Source organism: Rhineura floridana, chromosome 5, assembly GCF_030035675.1.
Source record: "Rhineura floridana isolate rRhiFlo1 chromosome 5, rRhiFlo1.hap2, whole genome shotgun sequence".
NCBI classification, from domain to species: domain Eukaryota; kingdom Metazoa; phylum Chordata; class Lepidosauria; order Squamata; family Rhineuridae; genus Rhineura; species Rhineura floridana.
The window spans coordinates 11,715,952-11,739,946 of NC_084484.1; the positions used below are offsets into that span (position 1 = coordinate 11,715,952).

General features: G+C 40.8%; 1 protein-coding gene across 5 annotated transcripts in view; it reads left to right on the plus strand.

The window, feature by feature from the left end:
* Window positions 1-23,995, plus strand: part of PCDH17 (protocadherin 17) — a 206,908-nt gene that overhangs the window by 82,748 nt on the left and 100,165 nt on the right. The window contains exon 4 of one of the 5 annotated variants that reach the window (XM_061629954.1): window positions 588-656. The exons of the other annotated variants lie outside the window; for them this stretch is intronic. Coding sequence (XP_061485938.1) covers window positions 588-607 — 20 coding nt within the window. The 3' untranslated portion in view covers window positions 608-656. Of the gene's footprint in view, window positions 1-587; window positions 657-23,995 lie in introns of those variants that run through there. 5 annotated transcript variants of the gene reach the window in all.

A 23,995-nucleotide genomic window follows, 5' to 3' on the forward strand; every position in this document is an offset into this window, starting at 1 on the left:
TCAGATAAACATATTATAAGTAGGAGAGTAGGCTTTTAAAGTTCCCCAAACTCATTTCCCCACCCCCACGTAGCATAGTTTAAGGCAAACCTATACAACTTATGGTCCACCAAACAGCTACATACTGTGCCCTTGCAAGTGCCAAATGACTTCCATTTTTGTTGTCCCACTCAGGCAAGAAAAGCAGGAGGTTTATTAAGCCCCTAGTGGATCACCAAACCGGGCTTATGGGCTGCATTTGGTCTTGTGGAACAGAAGTCATGGGCTTCTGCTGGGAGGAAGGGCAGGATATAAATCAAATAATAAATAAACAAATAAGTCATACAGGCCTGGTTTAAAACGATAAAGACACTTGTGGCACTTAAACCTCAGTATTGTTTTTTTCTCTGCTAGAAGACTTATAACAGATTAACGTGGCTACCCTTCTAGCATTTCTTACTATTGCAGGCCTGATTTAGGGTATGGAAGTGAACAGCCCTTGGTCATTTATGATTCTTCTATTCTTGCCCTTAGAACTTCAGCAAGAAATGTTTTAAATTTCACATTAGAAAGTCTTGTGACAGCTTCCTTTAACATTTCTTTTCAAGGTGGTACAGTTTGGACCTAAACAGCATCATCACAGGGAAAAAGAGCTTCCAGCTAATGTAAAATTCACAGCATCAACCTCATTATCAAATACAGATGAATATATGAACAGCTTTAAAAGCTGTACATGTAATCAGCCAAACTAAATAAGTAAATTCTTAAAATGCAGTTTAACAGTTGGCTTAAAGTTGAACTAAATAATGTGGGGCATGCTCTGTGGGGTTTCAAAGTGCATGTGAAATTCCATGCTCCCAGAGGCCATTTTGGAGATTTCTCTGTGGGAAGGAATCTCAGTTGCATGCTTGAGTTATTCCTTGACTAATTGAAGAGAATGGAGGCAAACTCAATGTGCATTTCAGTTGCCATATGTGCACCAAATCTACTAGAGTGAGTCAGTTAATGCATAGTATCATAAATCTGAGATTTTAAATTAGGAAATTAAAATTTGGATTGTTAAAAGTTTTGAAGTTTGCAGTTTAGCTTTCAAGATTGTTTCTTCCTTATCTCTGAAAGATACATTGAGTGCAAAAAATCAGTATCTAGTATTTCTGTATTGTCTCTTGCATACCATTATCTACCTTGCATTCCATTTTCTCCCAGGGGCTATAGAATTGCAGCCTGATGGAAAAGTTACGTTGTTAACTCTCTGCTAATGAAATCAATGAGATCTGTACATGCTCATTTTCAATTATGTCAACTGTTTCATATTTATTTATTTTAAAGCATTCTATCCTACTTTTTTAAAAAAAAGTAAATTGAAATTATTATTATTATTAATAAAAACACTCAAGATTTGGTTCAGAATCATGATTATGATTCACATCACAATACCTCCGTAGATTAACAACTGCTAATTCACTGATCAGCATGATAGTGTTGCTAGGAGCATAAGAGCACTAGGAACCTCGTGGAACTGTTATTCTTTGTGATAGTGGGATAGGAAGCTAAGAATCTCTAACAGAGAACTCTCAGTGCTTTCACTAAACAGCAGCTCCCAGGAGTCCTTATGGGTAGGGAGAATCATGACACATAAATGTATATAAAATTGATATAAATTTGTAATTTATATATACCCTGAATCTGGATTGTGAAATTACTAGCCAAAGGTGCTATTCCCTTTTCACTGTATTGTACTAGTACCTGGAAAATGTTATCGCCATAAAAAAAATTACATTCCAAATTTCCTGTGAATACAGAAGTATAACAAATTCTGAAATCCAGGGCTCTGCTATGTTTTTCAAATAACAGGTTTGAATTCCCTAATAACTTCTGACTAAGAGTGTGTGTTTTTTACTTTTTGTTGCCACCAGTAACATATTATTCATGGCTTCATATTAGAAAAAAACAAATAAATTAAAAGTGAGAGTGCTTGAATAACTATCTAGAAACTGGCCTGGTAAATATTGGGAAGGGTGGGCTCATCTTGTAAATCAGAACTCATTCCCTCTTTGATATCATCAGCAGCATGTTATTTGCAATAGGAAGTCCTGGGTTCATATAACCTGAGTCAATTTACCATCCCCAGGTATGTAAAGTGAAATACTTCCTCAAAGTACTTCACCATTTGGTGATTTCCTCCCTAACTGTGAGTGTGGCCTAGTTTGGGAGTCCCACCCTAAAATGACACAACCTGTGAAATGTTGTTCACCATTGCTTCCTCCCATAGGTTTTTCCCCCTGGACAGAACATCTTCTCTCTCATTCTCTCTGTGCCCAAAATGAGAGTAGCTGTCAGACTGCACTCCTTGTTCTGACTCCACCTAAGAAACTTTATGTCCAAGAATACCATCCACTCCAAGTTGGTTTCCCCTAACAAGGTCAGGTAAGAAACTGCCTTGCTGTTGTATGTTAGGACTTGCACGCAATACCCATTCTTCACTTCCATCTAACTCAGGAAACTAGAGGTGAAGAGAGGGGCTGGATTGTTGATACATAGACTATAGGTACAGACTTAGGACCCATTGCCCTGGTTTTCCAAGAGTTTTTGTTTTCATTTTGATTGTAGATTGACTTACTTATGTGTTTTAAGCAACTAACTGAATAATAATAATAATAATAATAATAATAATAATAATAATAATAATAATATCAGGATAAACACATCAGCACCAACTGCAAAAAAACCCTAAATCTCTCTAGCTTTTCCTTAAAATATTTGGGTGGAAAGGAGGCTTAAAAATGAGTAGAAGAGTTGAAAAATTCCTTCAGCTCTTTTAACATATTGTTTTAACCAATTTATGAAAGAAAGATTCACAAAGACCTAAATCCTCCTCTCTCCATATTCAGAGAGGAAGCAGGTGTGTGCATGCGGTCTAGTGCAACCCCTTCTGCCCCTGCTATGCAGCTTCTACATCAGTTGCCGGTAGAGATGTGAAGGCCCTGGAGAAGACCGGGAAAAAATGAAAAAAAAAACCAAACAACCCTGCTCCCCCTCATTTATCTGTCCCCCCCCATGCCTTCACATATCTAGGTGCTAAGAAGTGCAGCCAAGCTGTTCACTTTGGATTGCGGTGTTCTGCACCTCACATTACAGCTACTTTTGCCCAGGCTTCAAGTGTGTTAACTAGTCTCTGCAGGAGCAGAAGTGCTGCACATGCAGACCTGGAAAACAGCACTTTGCATAGTGTTTGAGAGAACCTTAGTTTGAACTAAAAAGCCTAACCATTCTATAGAGTGCCTTCCACAATACTACCATGGCACAGGAAGAGAGGACTGTGTTGGATTCCTATGAGAAGACAAGGGGTGCTTTCACACAGCACTTTATTCCGTTATTCTGACGATTTATTTCCTGTTAATTTGCTCATAAGATTTGAGCTTTCACATGACATAACAGGTAGCTCAGGAATTCTGGTGGAATGTAGTGGAAGTTTAGCGCTAATTTCTGCAATAAATGATACAGTAGGGCCCTGCTTTACGGTGTTCCGCTTTACAGCGCTTCGTTCATGCGGCAGTTTTCAGTTAGGGAAAGGCCCTGCATTACGGCGCTTGTTCCGCTTTTTTTTCCGTTGTGCGGCATTTTGATGTCATTTTCGCGTGACGCTGCCCATTATAGTCTATGGGGCTCTGCTTTATGGCGATTTCTGCTTTACGGCGGGGGCCTGGTCCCTAACCCGCCACATTAGCGGGGCCCTATTGTACCAGAAAAATTCCGATAGCAGGCTGGGAACCCGGAAGATTGCAGGAGTTTTGCGCTAGCTGCCGCTGCTCACGTGACAGCCATCCCAGCATGCAGTGCATTCCCGCCCTTACCAACAGCCCTCCCAGCATGCAGCCTTCGTGCGCTGCTGCGCTGCCACCGCCGCGCCTCCCCGCCGATCCCAGCTGCTCCTGAGAGAGCAGCCTTCGCGTGCTGCTGCTTGTGCTCAACCAGAGCCTCTGCTGCTGCGCTGCCGCGCCTCTCAGCTGATCGCAATCACGATCACGCCTCTTTCAACCCCCCACGCACCAAAAGAACAGGCCTCAAACCAAAGGTAGGTGAAGACCTGCTCATCCAGTGTTGCGTGAGGCCGAATGAAGGGGGGGGGAGAAAAACTCTGCTCTGTGTGTGAACGACTGTTGCGCAAAATGCCGGTATAACAGGTACTGCAATGTGAAAGGGATTTTTGAAATCCAGAATGAAGCGCTACCTTTTTAATCCATTAAACTAGCGCTGTTAGCCCCATGTATGAAAGCAGCCTAAGGAAGGCCATAGCTCCGTGATAGAGTACATTTTTGCATGCAGTGGTTCCCAGATTCCTCTCTGGCATTTCTAGTTTAAAAAACATGAACTTCAGTTGGCAGGATTGGGAAAGTCTTTGGGAGCTGTTACCTGTCAGAATAGAAAGCACTGGGCTGGAATAAGCCCATAATTTCATTCAGTATAAAACAGGTTTCCCTACTTGTAAGTCATTTTACAATGTGCTCTCTGCTTTCAGCCGGAGTTAAAGTATTTCAAAGAAGAACATGTTCATTTTAGAAGTCAAATGATAGTCAAATGTAATAAATCTTAGAAAATATCCTACTTGGAGAAAATATTGATCAGATTTATTTAGTTAGTTTAAAAAATGACATATAACCTTCTGTCCAAATCTACATTGTATGTAGAGGTTGTCAACCGATCAGCAGAAACAACAACAAATGGCCTGACACGGTTTTGTTTTGTTTTTCACTTTGCCAGAATCCCAAAGGGTAAGGCTATTTTTTTCTCTTCTGCAGCCTCCACTTTTTTTTTAACCAACACATCTCAAGTGAAAAAAAGCAGATTTTGCACTTATTTCTGCCCCTTGTCCTGAATCCCATCCAGTGGACAAGCCAAGAACCACTGAATGCCAGCCAAGGTCCCACCCAGAAGTGGCAAAACCAGAACAAAAATGCTGAGTGTGTAGAAAGAGGAACAATGATATATTTCACATTAACTCTCCCATCAAAAACATGTTTCTTCTGAAGTAAGACATACTGATGGAGTTAAGTTTCATACAAGCATGCATAAGACTGCAGCTTTATTTTAATGTCCACTTTTTGATTCAGTTATACTTTGTATGTGTAAAGTGCAGTTTCTTCAATTAGGTGGTCTAGCAATGTGGCTGGGAAAAGAACTATTTGATTAGAGAGGGACCTCCCTCATTCTTTCCCCTTGTGTTCCACCTCTGCTGCCTTGGTCCTCACCCCCCCAAGAGTTAACAAACAGAGAAGTGATGATGTAATATGTGCAGGCCACTCCATCCAAAACATTATTTTAGCCTGAAAACGTTCATAATCAGAAAACTTAAATAACAGCTAGTTTCAGTTATTTTGAATGAAAAAGAATAGCCAGTTGTAAAATTTATTGATGGAAGGGAGAATTTTCATCATTTAAATTGTGTGACCAGTAGAGGGATTTTTAAAAAATTTAGCTTCATGCATGTTTTATTTTCATTTAAAATCTTAAAATAAAAACAACCCCTGAGGTTTTGTTGCTTTTTAAGCATTTCAGTTGTCATAGTGAAGCACTGAATATCAGAATCCAGTGGCTGGTATATAAAAACATCTGATCATGGGGGTATATTTACACTACAGACTTTTGTCAGTTTTATATCACTTTATGTTGTGTTGTGGTTTCATCCTGAGAATGGTAGTGATGACAGTGCTAAGAATTTTCTGTCTGAGATTCCACCCAGAAACTATAGCTCAGCGTTTCCATTGAGCGTTTCCATCCCTTGTTAAGAGGGAATGAGACCAGATTGAATGTATATTGTGTATATGTCTTCGATAAAGTAGAAATTCTGCTATAAATATTAGGGAACTATCACCTATTTCCAAATAAAAGGATGAGATTCAGAATGAGTGAAAAGTCAGGGGTGCAAAAGCAGAGGAATGGAGTTGGCATTTTGGCCTTATGCTGGAGAAGGAAATCAGATTTGCCTGTTTGTTACCTTTACAATTGTATTCCAGAGCTCATTACCATTCTAAAGAATGCCGTAACCCATAATTTCAATGGAAGAGATGAAAATCTACCTACTTAACTTGCTTAGCTGTGGAACTCCATTAGAATTAAATTGCAGGCTTATTTGTATGTGTATGTGTGTGTGTGTGTGCGCGCGCCCATGTGTGAGTGTATCCAGTTATGTAAATTACAAAATTAGAACATGCACATAATTAAATGTGACAATGAGCCATGTCCTCCTTTTCTGAAGAAAAAATGCACAGAAAGGGAACATTTAGACTGCATCATCTCCAGGGTTTTTGTCTGTGAGAAAGGCTAGTGGTGTTGCAGAACTGGAAATGGTGTAAGTGGACTGTTGAGTGTTTTGTCACAAGATAGTAGCAGTTTAGCATTTATGTAGATATTTAGATAGAGGAAGACCTGTAGCCATTTTAAGTCACTGCATACAAATACAGATTGGAATCAGGAAAATGTGTGGTGTCCAGATCTGGCCCAATCATGAGACAAACTTAGGTAGTCACCTCAGGTGGCAGATTTTAATGCTCAATAGAGTGAAGGCAGAGAGAGCTGACTAGGGATGGGCAAGAATTCAGTTGAATTTGAATTTAGCATTGGATTTTTCAGTAGTTCACATATTCATCTTCGAGGAGCTGTTTGCTGTGAACCTCAGTGGCTTTCCCTTGACACCATTCCCTTTAACATATTGTTCTTTTATTGATTTTACTCATAGCACAGCAGTACAACCCTCCTCCCACCCCCACCACTTCAATAATCCAATTATAAGTGGGAGGAAGCAAGCTTTGTCTCCCCCACATTGACTCTAGGCTTGCTGAGGAGTCAGGGAGGGGCTCTGAAAGGTGCTTTCCTCCTTTCCTTTCCAAAAGAAAAACAGCCGGTGTCTGCTTGCCTTAGTCACTCATAACAGAGAATGAGGAGACTGCGGCAAAACTGCTTTCCTTTCCTTTATCAATATTTTCTTTCATAATACCGATATTTTCCAGAATATTGATATTTTCTTTCTTTTGATTGATACTTCCTTTCAATATATCAGTATTTTGAAACACAATATCAATATTAATATCCATATTTTTGGAGAGGGGAAAAATCCAACTGATAAAAGCAGTGGATAGTGGACAAAGAACAAACTTGAATTGATACGGCATGTTAGATTAAAGGAATGCTTTCAAAGTGGCACCAGCTAACTGATCCCTTTCCTAGAGCTGACCTATCTGGGCACAATCCACTGGGAATTTTTTAATGCAATTTACATTCATGTTAGTACTGGGAGAACTTCCCAGAAGATCATGTTTTGTGTTAATTAATGAAGGGTGTGGGTGTCATTTTTGATTTTCCACCACAGCCGCCTATTGTCTTGAGCTGCCTCCAGAAATATTTAAAGTATGTACCAACAGAGTGTGTATGCTTCTCATCTTTCTTTCTAATATCATCAGTAGAATATTTATCAGTCGTCTTCTTTACTTCATCAGGTAAAGCAGGATCGTAGATCTAGATCCATCTAAAGCCCCAAATAGCTAATGTGGATAAGAGTACTTTTTATTAGCTTCCCCTGGTGTGAAGGCAATGCTTGCAGCCAAATTCCACAATTTTAGGTTTACACAAATTATCTGCAAACTTGAGGCTATGCTTTATAAAAAAAAATCTTCTGATTTTGGGTCATGAGTATTTGGTGAAACGTATACAGAATGCTGGGACAGAAGTGGTGGCGTGCTATCTCTAAAAGTGGTGAGGAATGCTGAGGAGAGAGAATTTTTCTTCTGTGGTCTCCTTGGATGCGTTTACATCTTCTAGTGACTAGCAGCTTTAGGGAAATTAACTAGTGGTCTGTTTGATAGACAGCATCAACGTATCTAGTTTGCTATCAGTGTAATGAATGTGAGACTGCTGATTTTAGAATAAGCTATTTCTCATTGCCTCATGCATGACATTTTTCCTTTTGGGATTGTGGTACACCTCTATGTACCATCAGGTGTGAGAATTATGTGTTTATTTTACGATGTGCCTTTGGCAAGTACTTGGGTGCCATATGGCCCAAAACATTTGGGATGGCGTGAACAGGAAAAAAAATATATTCTGGACTGGGTAGCTTGATGTTCAGAGTAGCAGTATAACCAAATAGAAAAGCTAATCCAGCATGCATGTTCAAAGGCAGTACGTCCTGTTGGGGACAAACAACATAAGAAACCCATCACTTCTATCTCTTTCATTCTCTGATTGTGAGTGCCCAGCATGATCGGGTTGTCCACTGTGGGGAAACAAGATCCTGAACTAGATGGACCTTGGGCCTGATCCAGTTGAACTTTTATTGTGTTCTTATAATTGGTTTCCATCAACTGATGATATTTTTTCCTCCAACCTCAGCTGACACTCTCCCATAAACCTCCTTGACCTGCATGCTGTCAGAACCCACTGTTCGTAAAAGCAGCAAGGATTTTTTTAAAAAATGTCAGCATTAATGTTATTTCTTCTGGAAATATGCCATAAGCAACGTGTATTTTAGTGGATTCCTCCCCTTTCCTGAAGGTGCATGCCCTTTTTAATGTGGAGGTTCTGCTGTGAATTTCTTCCAAAGAGGCTGCTTGTGACTACACGGTGTTAGGGGCAAATGCCACATAATTTCCCATGAGTGGTGTGCCAAATTACATTTCTTTCCATCTGCTCTGCTGTGCAATTCAGAAATGGAGGGCAGTCATCTCTATTGTAACAAAGCTGTGCTGTGACATCAAAACATCTTTCTTTAAATAATGTAAACATAACATATCGATTTAGGAATACATTTTACTAATGTGCATCCCAGTGAAACCAGTGGAGCTACTCACCTGAGTGAGAGAAACGGAAAACTTTGAGGAGTTATTGTTTTGTGAAGTGGTTGAGTGGTGAGCTGGAAAAGTCTTGGTTCAAATATTCTAATCTTGTGTTGTTGTTTGTTTATATAGCACCATCAATGCACATGGCACTGTACAGAAAAAAAAAATGAATACAAACATGTCCCTACCACAAAGGTGTGCAATCTAACTAAAAATAAACGAGGAACATAAAGGGAAGGGAAGGGACTAAAACAGGTAAGGAACAAGACAGACACTTTAAGTACACATACTCTGGACTCACAAAATGATAAGGGTAAAACCTAAACAAGATCTAAATTCATGGCTGAATCTCAGCCATGAACTTGATGGGTGACCTTAGACAAAGTGGTATCTCTCCGCTATAGTAATCGGGAAGCTGCCTAGCATGGCCAAATTCCACATTTAGTAGATTCAACCCACATTAGCATTTTTTCTCTGACACTGTTGCTTCTTGCTTGCTCATGATTGGTATGATGCATGCCCCAGCCTGTAGTTACCATGCTGATTCTGCTCTTTTACCATGTTCTTTTGCATCCTTGTTTTATTAAGGGTTTTTTTTTCCCTATTGTGATGTACATATGCAACTATTTTCCATGTGAAACTAGTCAGCACTATTATTCCTCTTACTGGTGGGAGTGACTTCAAACCTGCAAAGCCAGTTTGGCAACCTTTACCCACCTATCTCTTTCCCCACAATACACACACATTTTATCCTTTAACCTTGGGCACGTGCGGCAGCTCTTTTGGGAAGAAAGTTGTATCTACCACTTTACCATTTTTAAACTGCTAATTATCAGTAGTGGACATGCACAGCCTTGTTTAATGTCAAAGCCCTTTTTCCATTCACCTTTCGTGGAGGAGGGGTGGGTGGAGCAAAAACTTATTTTTAAGTGCTGATGTGCAATGAATACCGATGGATGTAAGCAGCTTAATCTCACAGTCCTTTTCCCATTCATCTTTCATGGTGCTGGTGAGGGATGGATGGATCCACTAAAGTCTGGACTATCTAGTCCCATTTCTGGGTGGATTTTTAATGGATAATCCTTTAAAAAAATCTTTCTGGAAACATGTTTTAAAAACTGCAGTACCCAGTATTTAAATGGGGGCAGACATTTCACCACCAGCCCCATACAATTACCCCTGAGAGTGACTGAATCATCAAAACCCAACACTCCTTAGGGAATTTGTCTGTGTGTATTCAAAGCATCCAGCAGCAAAGAGCCCCACATGTCAGCTGCTTAGGCTCTGGCCAGCCAGAAATCCTCTGTTAGAAATTTTAAAGGGTTTTTTTTGCAGACAGGGGGGTTGCGGAGGTAGTGCACGCTCCTCAGAACACCTAATAATGGAATCCGTTGGACTGCAGATTCTGAAGTGGGCCTTTGATCCAATCCAGGACATGATCTACCCAGATCAGAGCAGGTGAATCTACTTTGGAATCCAAGCGGGTCAATTCCTCCTCCATATTAAATGGTGGAATGTAGCATAGCAACATGATATTTAAAAAGGAAGATACACTGTTGTGTACAGTGAGGGGCAATTGTATTTATTTATTTATTTATTATTTGATCTATATCCCGCCCTTCCTCCCAGTAGCAACCCAGGGCGGCAAATAAAAGCACCAAAAACACTTTAAAACATCATAAAAACAGACTTTAAAATACATTAAAATGAAACATATTTAAAAACATTTGTTAGAAAAAGCTCTAAAAACATATTTAAAAAGAAGAAGAAGAAAATGTTTAAAAACATACTATAAAGCAATTCCAATGCAGACGCAGACTGGGATAAGGTCTCAACGTAAAAGGCTTGTTGAAAGAGGAAAGTCTTCACTAGGCACCAGAAAGGTAACAGAGATGATGTCTGTCTAATATTTAGGGGGAGGGAATTCCAAAGGGTAGGTGACACTACACTAAAGGTCCATTTCATATGTTGTGCAGAATGGACCTCCTGATAAGATGGTGTCTGCAGCAGGCCCTTACCTGCAGAGTGCAGTGACTGACTGGGTATATTAGGGATAAGACGGTCTTTCATCTAACCTGGTCCCAAGCTGTATAGGGCTTTGTATACCAAAACTAGAACCTTGAACTTGGCCCAGTAGCTAATAGGTAGCCAGTGCAATTCTTTCAGAAGTGGGGTGACATATTAGCAATACCCTGCCCCAGTGAGCAGTCTTGCAGCCGCATTTTGCACCAGCTGCAGCTTTCAGACCAACCTCAAGGGTAGCCCCACATAGAGTTCATTACAGTAATCCAATCTGGAAGTTACCAGTGCATGGACAACAGTGGTCAGAAACGGCCGCAGCTGTCTTACCAGCCGAAGCTGGTAAAAGGCACTCCTAGGCACTGAGGTCACCTGGGTCTCTAGCGACAAAGATGAATCAAGGGACACCCCCAACCTACGGACCTGCTCTTTCAGAGGGAGTACAACGCCATCCAAAGCAGGCAACTGACCAATTTTCCAAACTTGGGAATCACCAACCCACAGCATCTCTGTCTTGCTAGGATTCAGACTCAGTTTTCTGGCCCTCATCCAGCCCACCACCAAGTCCAGGCAGCGGTCCAGAGTTTGCACAGCTTCTTCCAAATCAGATGTTACAGAGAAATAGAGCAGGGCATTGTCAGCGTACTGCTGGCACCTCTCCCCAGTTTTCCTGATGACCTCTCCCAAGGGCTTCATATAGAAGTTAAACAGCATGAAGGACAAGATAGTACCCTGTGGCACCCCACAGCACAACTGCCAGGGGGCCAAAAGACAATCAGCCAATGCTATTCTCTGAAAACAACCCTGGAGATAGGATTGGAACCACTGTAAAATAGTGCCTCCAATACCCATCTCACCAAGTCGACCCAGAAGGATACTGTGGTCAATGGTATCAAGTGCTGCTGAGAGGTCAATTAAAAATAACAGGGTAAATTAAAATATGTTTGCCTGGTGCCTAAACAAAGACAATGATGGAACCAGGCATGCCTCCCTGGGGAAAGTGCCTCCATTTTGCTAGGATACAGACTCAGTTTATTGGCCCTCATCCAGCCCACCACCGAGTCCAGGCAGTGGTCCAGAGCTTGCACAGCCCCTCCCAATTCAGATGTTATGGAGAAACAGAGCTGGCTATCATCAGCATACTGCTGACACCTCGCCCCAAAGCTCCTGATGACTGCTCCCAAGGGCTTCATATAGATGTTAAACAGCATGGGGGACAAGATGGTATCCTGTGGTACTCCACAGCACAACTGCCAGGGGGCCGAAAGAGAATCACCCAATGATATTATCTGAAAATGACCTTGGAGATAGGATTGGAACCCATGTAAAACAGTGCCTCCAATACCCATCTCACCAAGTTGGCCCAGAAGGATACTATGGTCAATGGTATCAAAAGCCATCAAGAGATCAAGTAAGAATAACAGGGTCGCACTCCCCCTGTCCTTCTCCCGATAAATGTCATCCATCAGGGCAACCAAGGCCGATTCAGTCCCATAACCAGGCCTGAACCCAGACTGGGATGGGTCAAGATAATCTGTTTCATCCAAGAGTACTTGCAGTGGCTGCACCACAACCCTCTCAATCATCTTCCCTAAGAGGGGGGTATTTGCGACCGGTCAGTAATTGTCACAAACCAGTGGATGCAGGGTGGGCTTTTTCAGGAGTGGCTGGATTAATGTCTCTTTCAGGGGAGCTGGAACCACTTCCTTCCCTCCACTTAGTCAAACCCCATCGGTAAGCTTTAATAAACCAAGAAGGGCAAGGGTGGACACGTTGCTGGCCACATCATCACAAGCACCATGGCCATGTCATCAGACCACATCAACTGAAATCAACTTCCCAAGACGTTGCAGCAGACATTGCACTGGATGCCATACTGGGGACTACAGTAGATGTGAATGGGGCAGCAAGATTGCTACGGAGGCGAACAACTTTACACTCAAAGTGCCTTGCAAACAATTCACATTGGGCCTCCAAAAGGTCTAAAACTCCATTTCCTGGAGTTGATGTCAGCAGATCCCTGACAATATGGAAAAACTCCACTGGACGGCTACTTGAGCATTCAATGGTTGCAGAGAAGTGGGCCTTCTTAGCCACCCTCCCCACTGCACAGTAGGCACGGTTATGATGTTTTACGTGTGCCCGATTAGCCTTACAGCACATATTTCTAGCTGTCATCCAGCCTGTTTCATTGCCCTTAGCTCACTGGTGTTTCATTGCCCTTAGCTCACCAGACTCCACGATACCGGAGAAGGCGATGACAGACAACCATGTCAAGAGCCCAACACGCCTCGCTGTTCCACAGCATGACAAGGGCTTCAACAGGGTCACCTGCTCTATCTACTGGGAACTCCCCCAGGGCATTCAGGAATCTTGTAGATTCCATTAGTCTCCGAAGGTGGACCATCTTAATCTGTCCACCACCCCTGCAGGGGAGGATCTGAGCCATATGTCTGAACTTCACCAGGAAGTAGTTTAACCATGACAATGGGGTGACATCCACCCCCCTATCTCCAGACCACCCCTTCCTCCATCTGGAGCAAAAAATCAAGTCAAGGATGTACCCTGTCCTATGCGTCGGGCCGGTGACAACTTGAGACAGCCGCATGATTGTCATGGAGGCCATGAAGTCCCAAACCAGAACACTAGAGGTAGCCTTAGCATGGACATTGAAATCACCCAGGGCTCTTCCAATGCCACAGCTGAGATGGCCTCTGCCAGCTCAGGTAGAGAAGCTGTCGGGCAATAGGGTGGATGGTACACCAGCAGCAACCCTAGTGTACTGTCTCCTTGGCCTGACACCAGGTTCAGGCCTCACAGTCAGCTCCAAGACAGAGTGGTTTCCTGGTGACAAGGATGGAAGTTCAGTAGACCACAGCAACTCCTCCCCTCCCCTGTCCCTGCAACCTGTACTGGTGTTGCACTGAGTATCCAGGTGGACAAAGCTGGATCAGATCAACTCCTCCCAGCTCACCCACCCTGGTCTCAGTAATGCACACCATGATCATATACAAAAGCAATGGCATTTTTATGTTTCATGATCTGAGTCTGGCACACATTTGCTTAAGATAAAGTCCTATTGTACTTGCAATTAACCTTTAGGCTGAAAGTCTGTTACTGTTTATTGGTGTAAATAAAATAATAATAATAATAATAATAATAATAATAATAATAATAAAATTTTATTTATTGGTTGCCTATCTGTCCAGGTTAGTGGACACTCTAGGCGACTTACAATAGCAAAAAGCTATACATAATATACATATACAAAAACAAACCACAGTCCTAAACAATTTAAAACCAATTTCCAATTAAAACATCATAAAATTAATCCTCCTTAATCCCATAGGCCTGCCTGAATAGCCAGGTTTTTAAGGCTCGACGAAAACCTATCAGGGAGGGAGCATGTCGGAGATCATATGGAAGGGAATTCCAGAGGGTGGGGGCCACAACCGAAAATGCCCTCTCTCTGGTCCGGACCAGCCTAGCTGTTTTAGCCGGTGGGACCGAGAGAAGGTCTTGAGAGGCTGATCTTGTCAGGCGGCATAATTGGTGATTCTGGAGGCGCTCCTTCAGATAAACTGGGCCAAAACCGTATAGGGTTTTAAAGGTCAACACCAACACCTTGAATTGGGCCCGGTAGACAACTGGCAGCCAGTAAAGTCCTCCTGATACTAGTTTTGCTTTTCTAATTACATTTTTATTATTTGTTTGTCAAAATCAGACACAAAGAGTACATTTACAGTACAATCCTATCCAAAAATCAAACAGAAAATCAAATGTATCTCTTCTGACTACAGTTGGTGCCCTGTGCCCTTACCTGGGAGTATTCAGCCTAATGGAAAGAATGATTTTTTAAAAAAAGAAGTGTAGTTTTGGCTCAGTTTGATTAATTGCTCGGATAAAAATCTGAGTATAAAATATTTTGTAAGCACAAAAAAGTTAAGTGTCAGACCGCTGCACGCATTGTAGCCCCACCCAGCACATCCTTGCATGTGTAGAACTTTGTTGTTTCTGCATAAACCTCACCATTCATCATGCTACCAAATTAGAAATGAGTTTCCAGTTGTGATCATTTTTTTGTGATAATAAAGAATAAACACTGGTGGAGAAGGACAACAGATCAGAGAACGAATTTAAAGGGTGTTTTGTTTCTTTTAAAATATCCTACTAGAATGATTGAATTTAAGTTAATTACACCTCAATCTATTAAACTTAGGGGGACCTATTATCAAGTAATGTGTTTGGGATTAGGTTGAGTTTGTTAATTATGTGGACATTGATAGGATTAAACTGGTTTGTACTCAAGTTTAATTTATTTGCAGATTGCAGGCAATCTAGACATTGTAAGAGACATGGAGCTATTGCTGTTCCATGTCTTTTTTTGCATGTTTCTGTAGCGCTTCATAAAAAATCTGCCAAACCGCTATGACCTGAGATGACAGTGGGAGAAAAGAAATGAGTGTGCCAATGATATGAAATGGATTGCCTTCAAATCAATTCCAACTTATGGCAACCCTATGTATAGGGTTTTCATGGTAAGCGGTATTCAGACGTGGCTTACCATTGCCTTCATCTGGTCAATGATATAATACCCCTCTAATTCTCTTAAAAACTATTGAGATTGGCCTATTTTTGCAACAAAATGTTTCTCAAACCCAAAGACTTAAAAAAAAAAAACTTGAGCAACTCACTTTCAGTTATATTACTTCAGGGCACTCCATGCTCAACTAAAGTTCAAAGGCAGTGTATGCAATATGACTAATCTGAGCTGCCCAGCGGTAGTGAAACCCATCCAGGCTGATTATGCAGCACCATCCATAAGTGTGCCAAGAGAAAAAAGGGGGGAGTTTCTGTATTTGCTCGAGGCACTATAGAAAGAGAAATGAGGACATGCAATGTGGCTTTCAACTCAGCTATATATTTACCAGGAGATCTAGCACTAATGTATTTGTTCATTGAAGGTCACTACACCATCAAGAACATAATAATACTTTGCATTTATAAAGCGTATTCCAAGTGTTTGAAGTGGTTCACATACATTCTGTCAGCAAACCTCTACAATAAGCAGATCAGTATTACTAATCCGTATAGAGCAGTTGTTAGACTGTGACTGAGAGAATAGTGACTTCCCTAAAGCTATGTACTCAGTGTGCGGCATTAATGTTTTGAGCTAGGGGCTCAACTCTTCAGGCAAATCTTGAATTTTGTGGTAATTCTCTAGGAACTGTAGTTCTGTAAGGGGAGCTAGTGGCAACAGAAATTTCAGCATTGTCACCAAACTACAGTTTCAGTGAAACTGTTATAAACCAACATAAATGTTAAACATGTCATTTAGGAATTAAGCTAAACCAAAATGCTCTCTGAAAGGTACGTACATAGGCCTGGTCTACACATCCAGCAGAACAAAGTTGGAAATGAGAAGCTATGAGTTCTAAAGTTGTGGAATGGATAGTACCATTCCATACTGAGATGGCGGCAGAGGCTTCAGCCCCTTAGGGAAACCTCAGCCGCCATCTTGATTGATGGCAACTCTGCATGTGCAGAGAGAAAAGTAGGTGAAGTGGGGGGATGGCGGACGACTCGAAAGCTCCTGCTGTCCTACAATCTGTGGCTGTTACCGTGGATCACAGAAGGGGAGCGGAGGGGCCCCTCAGGGACCCCTGTAGCTCTGGGGCCCTCGGGCCAATGCCCCACCTGGTCGCCCTTTAGAACTGGCCCTGGTGCCAAGATTTTGTTTGAATCTCCATCTGTAACTTCAGGAAGAAGACCAGTCTCTTCTGAGTTGCTGTCTGATTTGCCTCATGTTTTGGGTCTAAATCAGCTGAATTAAAAATTTAACTATTTCTATTCACTATTATGGAGAATCAAAACATTGCTATAACTTTAGTGGATGAAATTTGCAGGTAGAGGAGCCCCTCAGCACGGATTAAGCTTCTCAAATTTCAGGCAGATACATTTGGGGTTTTGTTTTGTTTTTTCAGGGCACTTTCAAATAGTTATTTTTTTTAAAAAAAGGAGTAGTCTATAACTTAAAATCTAGCAGAAGTGGGGGAGGATTTTAGGAATGGTCACTCTTCTGAGGTGCCAGAACAATAGCTGCATGGTTCTCCTTCTAGGGCAGCCTTTACATTTTTGGGTGAGTAAGATAAGAATCTCTTAAACTCCCATAGTGTTTTATGATTATGAGTCACTGTTTTGAAAATTACTGACATCAGAAATCTGCCAAATTGCTGGCAAATATGTCCATCTATATTTTTGGTGCTAGGAGTCTTTAAAGTTGGAGGCAAGAGACAGGGGGGGAGAGAGAGAGAGAGAGAGAGAAGTAAAGATTAACTTTATTCCCTGTCGAGTTGAGTACTGGAGTGAGTGCCAATTCAAATAAGTGCCCTAGGTGGAGCTGCACACTAGGGATGGAATCCTCTCCATTTTTACGTTTTATTTTTAAGTGCGACCTCCTGGTGGTCATTAATGATCCAATTCTTATATCTTTTCATTTTTCTGATCTCAGACGATTATATATATATATATATATATATATATATATATATATATATATTAGGTAATTAACGGAATCCTTGTAGGGATCCAGAGCAAGCTTGAGTGAAGTTCTGTTTGTTGCTTTCAAAACTGTCTTATCTATCTATCTATCTATCTATCTATCTATCTATCTATCTATCTATCTATCTATCTATCTATCTATCTATCTATCTATCTATCTATCTATCTATCTATCTATTGCTTTGCAGAGAATTACCAATTTTATAATCACTATTTATTCACAAGCCTCCATTGTTATCTACCTTTGTTCTGAACTCTGTAACAATTGCCTGTTTACATTCTTTTTCAAGTGCACTGCAGAGCAGACAGATTAAGGCAGATAATCAAGTTGGTGTCCCCCACCTCCCGCTGCTTATAATCAACACCTCGTTCCTCCCTGTTGCTTTCTGTCTGTCAGCTACAATCAACACTTCGTTGACATCCGTGAAAGGGAACACACATTTGAAGAGCTCACATAGAAAGTAGATCAATACAAGTATCACACTATTGAACATTTCAAATTGTATTTTTTTTTGAAAAAAAGAATTTGGAAAACCTGCCCTCTCTTCCTCCACTATGCAGTCCCTCCTGCCCCTCCCCCTTTCCCCTCCTTCCCTCCCCTCTTTCTCCTCTTCTCCTTCCTTCCTTCCTCATCTCCAATCCTTTTCCTCCTCCTCCCCTCCCCTCTCTCCCTTTCCCCTCCTCCCCTCCCCTCACTCCCTTTCCCCTCTTCCTCCCCATTCCAGCCTTCTCTCCCCCCCATTCTCCTCCTCCCCCATGATCAGTTTCACCTATCCTAAGCATGATTGCACAGGAGTGAATCCCACTGAACTCAGTAAGCATGAGTTTTCAAGTGGGATAGTGTGGCTTAGTGAGAAGCATTAGGTGAGTCACTTGTTTTACAGTCTAAATGACATTAAAGGGTTATTAAGAGGATGGGATGGTGTAAGCTCACACACTTATATTCCTTGGACGAAGGCAAGGTAGATAATGTGGCCAATAGGCTCTTATTACTTCCCCTCTACTGATACATCACAGTTACTCGGTTTTGTTGGCATTGCTTTATGTGCGAAATGTGAATTAAGAAAAATGCCTAACATGAGGATTTTCAGCCTTTTCTGTTTTACTAGGCCTAATTAATAGTGATAGAACACACACAAAAAATAAGATAATGTGCCTTAAAGGGTTATAAAAGATGCTAGGGAAAAAAATGACTGTAAATGCAGAAAAGTGTAGATAATGAAAGATGTGATTGAATTGGGCTTCAGTGTGTTTCAGTAATTAAGAGTATATCATATTGGTGGGGACTGTAATTTTCCAGTTTTACTATATTTACATTCTATCCTTGAAAATAATAGAGCCAATAGAAGATATGCAAAACTAGATTTAAGCAATTTTAAATATCCTGCAAAGTGATACCCTTTTGAATTATTAAAAATAAATATGAAATTTGATTATATAAATTTGATTTCTCCATTTCTACTCATTTTACTCCTAAATAAAATTAAAATGTTTTAGAGTCATTAAAATAATTTAAAGACATGAGAATTTTTATCAGCATCCTTCGGTCAGTCCAAGGAGACCAACATTATAGGGATGCACAGAACTTTATTACGTATTTTTTTTATTAAGAAATTTCTGTACTGCCCTTCACCAGAAATAGTCACATGGCAGTTTACAAAAAAAAAAGATAATGAAAAAATATATAAAAACATAACACAAGTGAAATAAAAACATCAAATAATTCTCAGAGTACATATACAGTATAATTAAAAACTTCATAAAATTACTTAACACACTAGTCACTAAAAGCCCAGTGAAAAAGGTGAGTCTTCACCCGGCATCTGAAAGAATAAAAAGTTGGAATGAGACGCATTTTAAGAACCTTTGCCAATTGTGTGTATTAGATTCATGTCTGATCATTCCAATATAAAAGAAAGTTGCACTTGCTATTTAGGCCCAAGTTGAAGAGACCGAGGTGTTGATTTATGTGGGTTGAAACCTGATTAATGCTGCATAGGGTGAAGGAGGTGTTGGCAATCAAAACTTGGAATATGACTTCACCACACTAGATATCTAAATTCTAAATGAAGCCAAGATACAGATATTTTCCGCCCCCTTGCAGATAAATAATCATTCTACAATACAAAAGTGTGCATATTCACTTGCTGGCTTCTTCTGCTTCTTCTTCTTCTTCTTCTTCTTCTTCCTGCTGCTGCTGCTGCTACTACTACTACAACATCGTAAGATATGTAAATACCTACGGTTAAGTATCCAGACCACAAAAATAATAACTTTTGAATCACACAAACTTCAGCTGAATCAAGGAAATGTGAAGTTGCTTAAAGTGATGGATTGTGCCCCACATTATGGAATACTATACCTTTCTAATTATTTTGGCTATCTTGACAGCAAAGTTCTTTTGCTTTACCTCATTTTCTTTGCCATTCCACTTTCTTCATATTGATAGGCCCAGTTTGGAATATACTTTTTCCTCAAGTATGGTGAGAAGCCCTTCCCTCCCGGCCCACTGGACTGACTTATTTATTTATTTATTTATTAGTTGTTGTTGTTGTTGTTGTTGTTATGTGCCTTCAAGTCGATTACGACTTATGGCGACCCTATGAATCAGCGACCTCCAAGAGCATCTGTCATGAACCACCCTGCTCAGATCTTATAAGTTCAGGTCTGTGGCTTCCTTTATGGAATTAATCCATCTCTTGTTTGATCTTCCTCTTTTTCTACTCCCTGCTGTTTTCCCCAGCATTATTGTCTTTTCTAGTTTATCATGTCTTCTCATTATGTGTCCAAAGTATGATAACCTCAGTTTCATCATTTTAGCTTCTAATGATAGTTCTGGTTTAATTTGTTCTAACACCCAATTATTTGTCTTTTTCACAGTCCATGGTATGAGCAAAGCTCTCCACCAGCAACACATTTCAAATGAGTTGATTTTTCTCTTATCTGCCTTTTTCACTGTCCAACTTTCACATCCATACATAGAGATCGGGAATACCCTGGTCTGAATGATCCTGACTTTGGTGTTCAGCGATACATCTTTGCATTTGAGGATCTTCTCTAGTTCTGTCACAGCTGCCCTACCCAGTCCTAGCCGTCTTCTGATTTCTTGACTATTTATTATTTACATTGGCATTAACTTATTTTTTTGAAATGCTTGAAAAATTATTTTTGTTTAAAAAATAAATTACATATAATGAAAGATACTTGCGTCATACAATAATTGTAATATTTTTAAAATTATTTGATTTTATGATGAGAATACTATAAAGGCCACTTCTTGCAGATGGGTCTTTAAATGACTATTAATCTTGCCAAATAGGTTGAGGAATCAGTAGGCATTTAATAAGCATACAGTCTGAGTCTTATTAAATCCAAACAATTAAGCATTGAAGACTCTTGAAGCCATCTACACTGCCCAGTTATATTCATCATCACACAGCACGTATCATTATTTGAACTACAGACTCATAGAGTGCATCACAGCAACATTATCATTAATAGAAGCTTTCTGATCAGTGGGACCCATAGATGCAGTATGCAGAATACACTTCTGGTAAGCCAGTAGGGCATCCCAAGAAAGAACATGAGGCATAAGTTCTCATCTTCTAAATAACCTTATAACCAAATGTTGAGCCCTCTGGGTATCCATGAAAAAGCTCATGACATGGAGATATTAGGGACAGCTTTGCAGTGTTTATTTTCTGGTTTGTCCAATACAGAAAAAAAATGGCACAGCTGTTAGCAGTAGGATAGTTTCATAATGAGAGAACAATTTAGAGGGTATTTTCCCCCAGGTTGGTGAAACATGTGAATGTTCAGTCAATATATATATTATTTCACTATTACAACAGTGTAGAAACGTCATAAGGCTGAACATTACCTCAAGATTTGTCATTATAACAAACATAATCCATTTTTCAGTAAAGTTGTTTCCTGTGTGTCATTGAAAGTTCTATTAAATTAAGTTAATATAAGTATAAATACTATAATTTTTAAAAAACTGTTCAAGAACAGTGGAACTCCACCCAGTTCAGAGGAATACACATTTTTTGTTACAGATAACAAACTCATTTCTTCTTTATTCCTTAAATCAGGTATTCCCTTCAGGTATTAAGTTAGAAGGGATAGAGTAACATTCCTTGATTAACCTTAGAATCGGTTTCCAATAAGTATCTACTATTGGATATTTTCTGGAAACAATAAACGTTTTGATAAATTCATCAGATATATTTTTGTTCTGCTCATTTGATTGCACAGTTTGCAACCCAAAAGTATATTCCTTTGTGAGAAAGTAAGCCTGACTGAACTCAGTAGGACATATTTCTTAATAAATGTGTTCAGGATTGCAGTCTTTATCTTTAAAAATTAAACTACACAGGCAATTGTTCTCGGAAAAGTCATAATTATGCTGTATTGGAATGCCATGATGTAATCTCCCAACTTTTTTTTTTAAAAAATGAGATGTATCCAGGGTGAGCTGAGCATTTCTTTGCAGTAATGGGAGGGGGGGGCTGGATATCAAGGTTATGCACACATTCAGCCAAAGTATGGAGGACCAACGAGATAAACCCCATCCTAACACATAAATTGCACAGCCATGATAGAACTATGAAAATGCTTCAGTTCATTTCTTTTTCTTTTCCAGTTTTACTCTATAGCGTTATGACAAAAGCCCTAAGTTGGTGTTCCCCTCAAGCAATTAGCAGTTGTGGAGGGTGAAAGCAGGGTTCTGCCTGCAAGTTCCATCCCCTCTTCTCCTAGTTGTCCTCACATGGAGAGTGAGAGAAGAGCTGCCTGTGCATTGAAGGGACACATCTGTAGAAGGGAGCTGCTATATGTACTTAGGCTCTCCCTGAAATTTGAAATCATGAGGGAAATTTGAAATCATGAGGGAACTTGGCATGTTCAGTCTGGTGAAGAGAAGGCTGAGGGGTGACATGATTGCACTCTTTAAGTACCTGAAGGGCTGTCACATAGAGGAGGGTACAGATTTGTTCTCTGCTGCCCCAGAGGGTGGGACTAGGTCGAATGGTTTTAAGTTGCAGGAGCGTAGATTCAGATTGGACATTAGAAGGAACTTCTTGACAGTAAGAGCAGTTCGGCAATGGAACCGACTGCCTAGGGAGGTGGTGGGATCCCCTTCGCTGGATGTCTTCAAGCAGAGGCTGGACAGCTATCTGCGGAAGATGCTCTAGCTGTGGATTTCCTGCTGTGAGCAGGGGGTTGGACTCGATGGCCTACAAGACCCCTTCCAACTCTATGATTCTATGATTGCACAGGGTTTTATGTCGGTGGGGAGGAGCCTAAACAGATATCTCAGGTTCCTCTCTGTAGATGCCCCCCCTCCACTGAATGGTTGGCAGGGGCATGCGTAAGAGGGCAGAGAGTGCAGCCCTGCTCTCACCCTCTACGTGTCAAGGGAAACCCCCAAATAAAGCACCCTGAAGTAACAGTAAGTGGGTAGGTTCACAATACCAATTAGTATTGCTATTGAGGTAAAAGAGTAAGGCATAAGCTTTTTTTAAAAAATAATTGATTTATTTTATTTATTATTTTATTTCATCCTTTTATTTCTCCTTCCATCCAGCAGGAGCCCAAGGTGGCAAACAGAACACTAAAAACACTTTAAAACATCATTTAAAAGACCTTAAAATACATTAAAACAAAACGTTAAAAACATTAAAAAAAACTTTTTAAAGCATCTTTTAAAAAAAGGGTTAAAAACATATTAAAAGACATTAAATGCAATTCTAACACAGACGCAGACTGGGATAGGTCTCAACTCAAAAGGCTTGTTGGAAGAGGAAAGTCTTCAAAAGGCGCGGAAAAGATAGCAGAGATGGCGCCTGCCTAATATTTAAGGGGAGGGAATTCCACAGGGTAGGTGCCACCACACTAAAGGTCCGTTTCCTATACTGTACAGAATGAACCTCCTGATAAGATAGTATATGCAGGAGGCCCTCACCTGTAGAGCGCAGTGATCGGCTGGGTATATAAGGGATAAGATGGTCTTTCAGGTATCCTGGTCCTGAGCTGTATAGGGCTTTATACACCAAAACTAAAACCTTGAACTTGGCTTGGTAGAAAATGGGCAGTCAGTGCAGTTCTTTTAGCAGCGGGGTGACATGTTGGCCAAACCCTGCCCCAGTGAGCAGTCTCGCCGCTGCATTTTGCACTAGCTGCAGCTTCCAGACCAAATTCAAGGGCAGCCCCACATAGAGCACATTACAGAAATCCAGCCTAGAGGTTACCAGTGCGTGGACAGCAGTGGTCAGGCTATCCCGGTCCAGAAATGGCTGCAGCTGTCTTACCAGCCGAAGCTGGTAAAAGGCACTCCTAGCCACAGAGGTCACCTGGGCCTCTAGCAACAAAGATGGATCCAGGAGCACCCCCAGACTATGGACCTGCTCTTTCAGAGGGAGTACGACCCCATCCAAAGCAGGCAACTGACCAATTATCTGAACTCGGGAATCACCAACCCACAGTGCCTCCATCTTGCTAGGATTCAGACTCAGTTTATTGGCCCTCATCCAGCCCACCACTGAGTGCAGGCAGCGGTCCAGAGCTTGCACGGCCTCCCCCGATTCAGATGTTACAGAGAAATA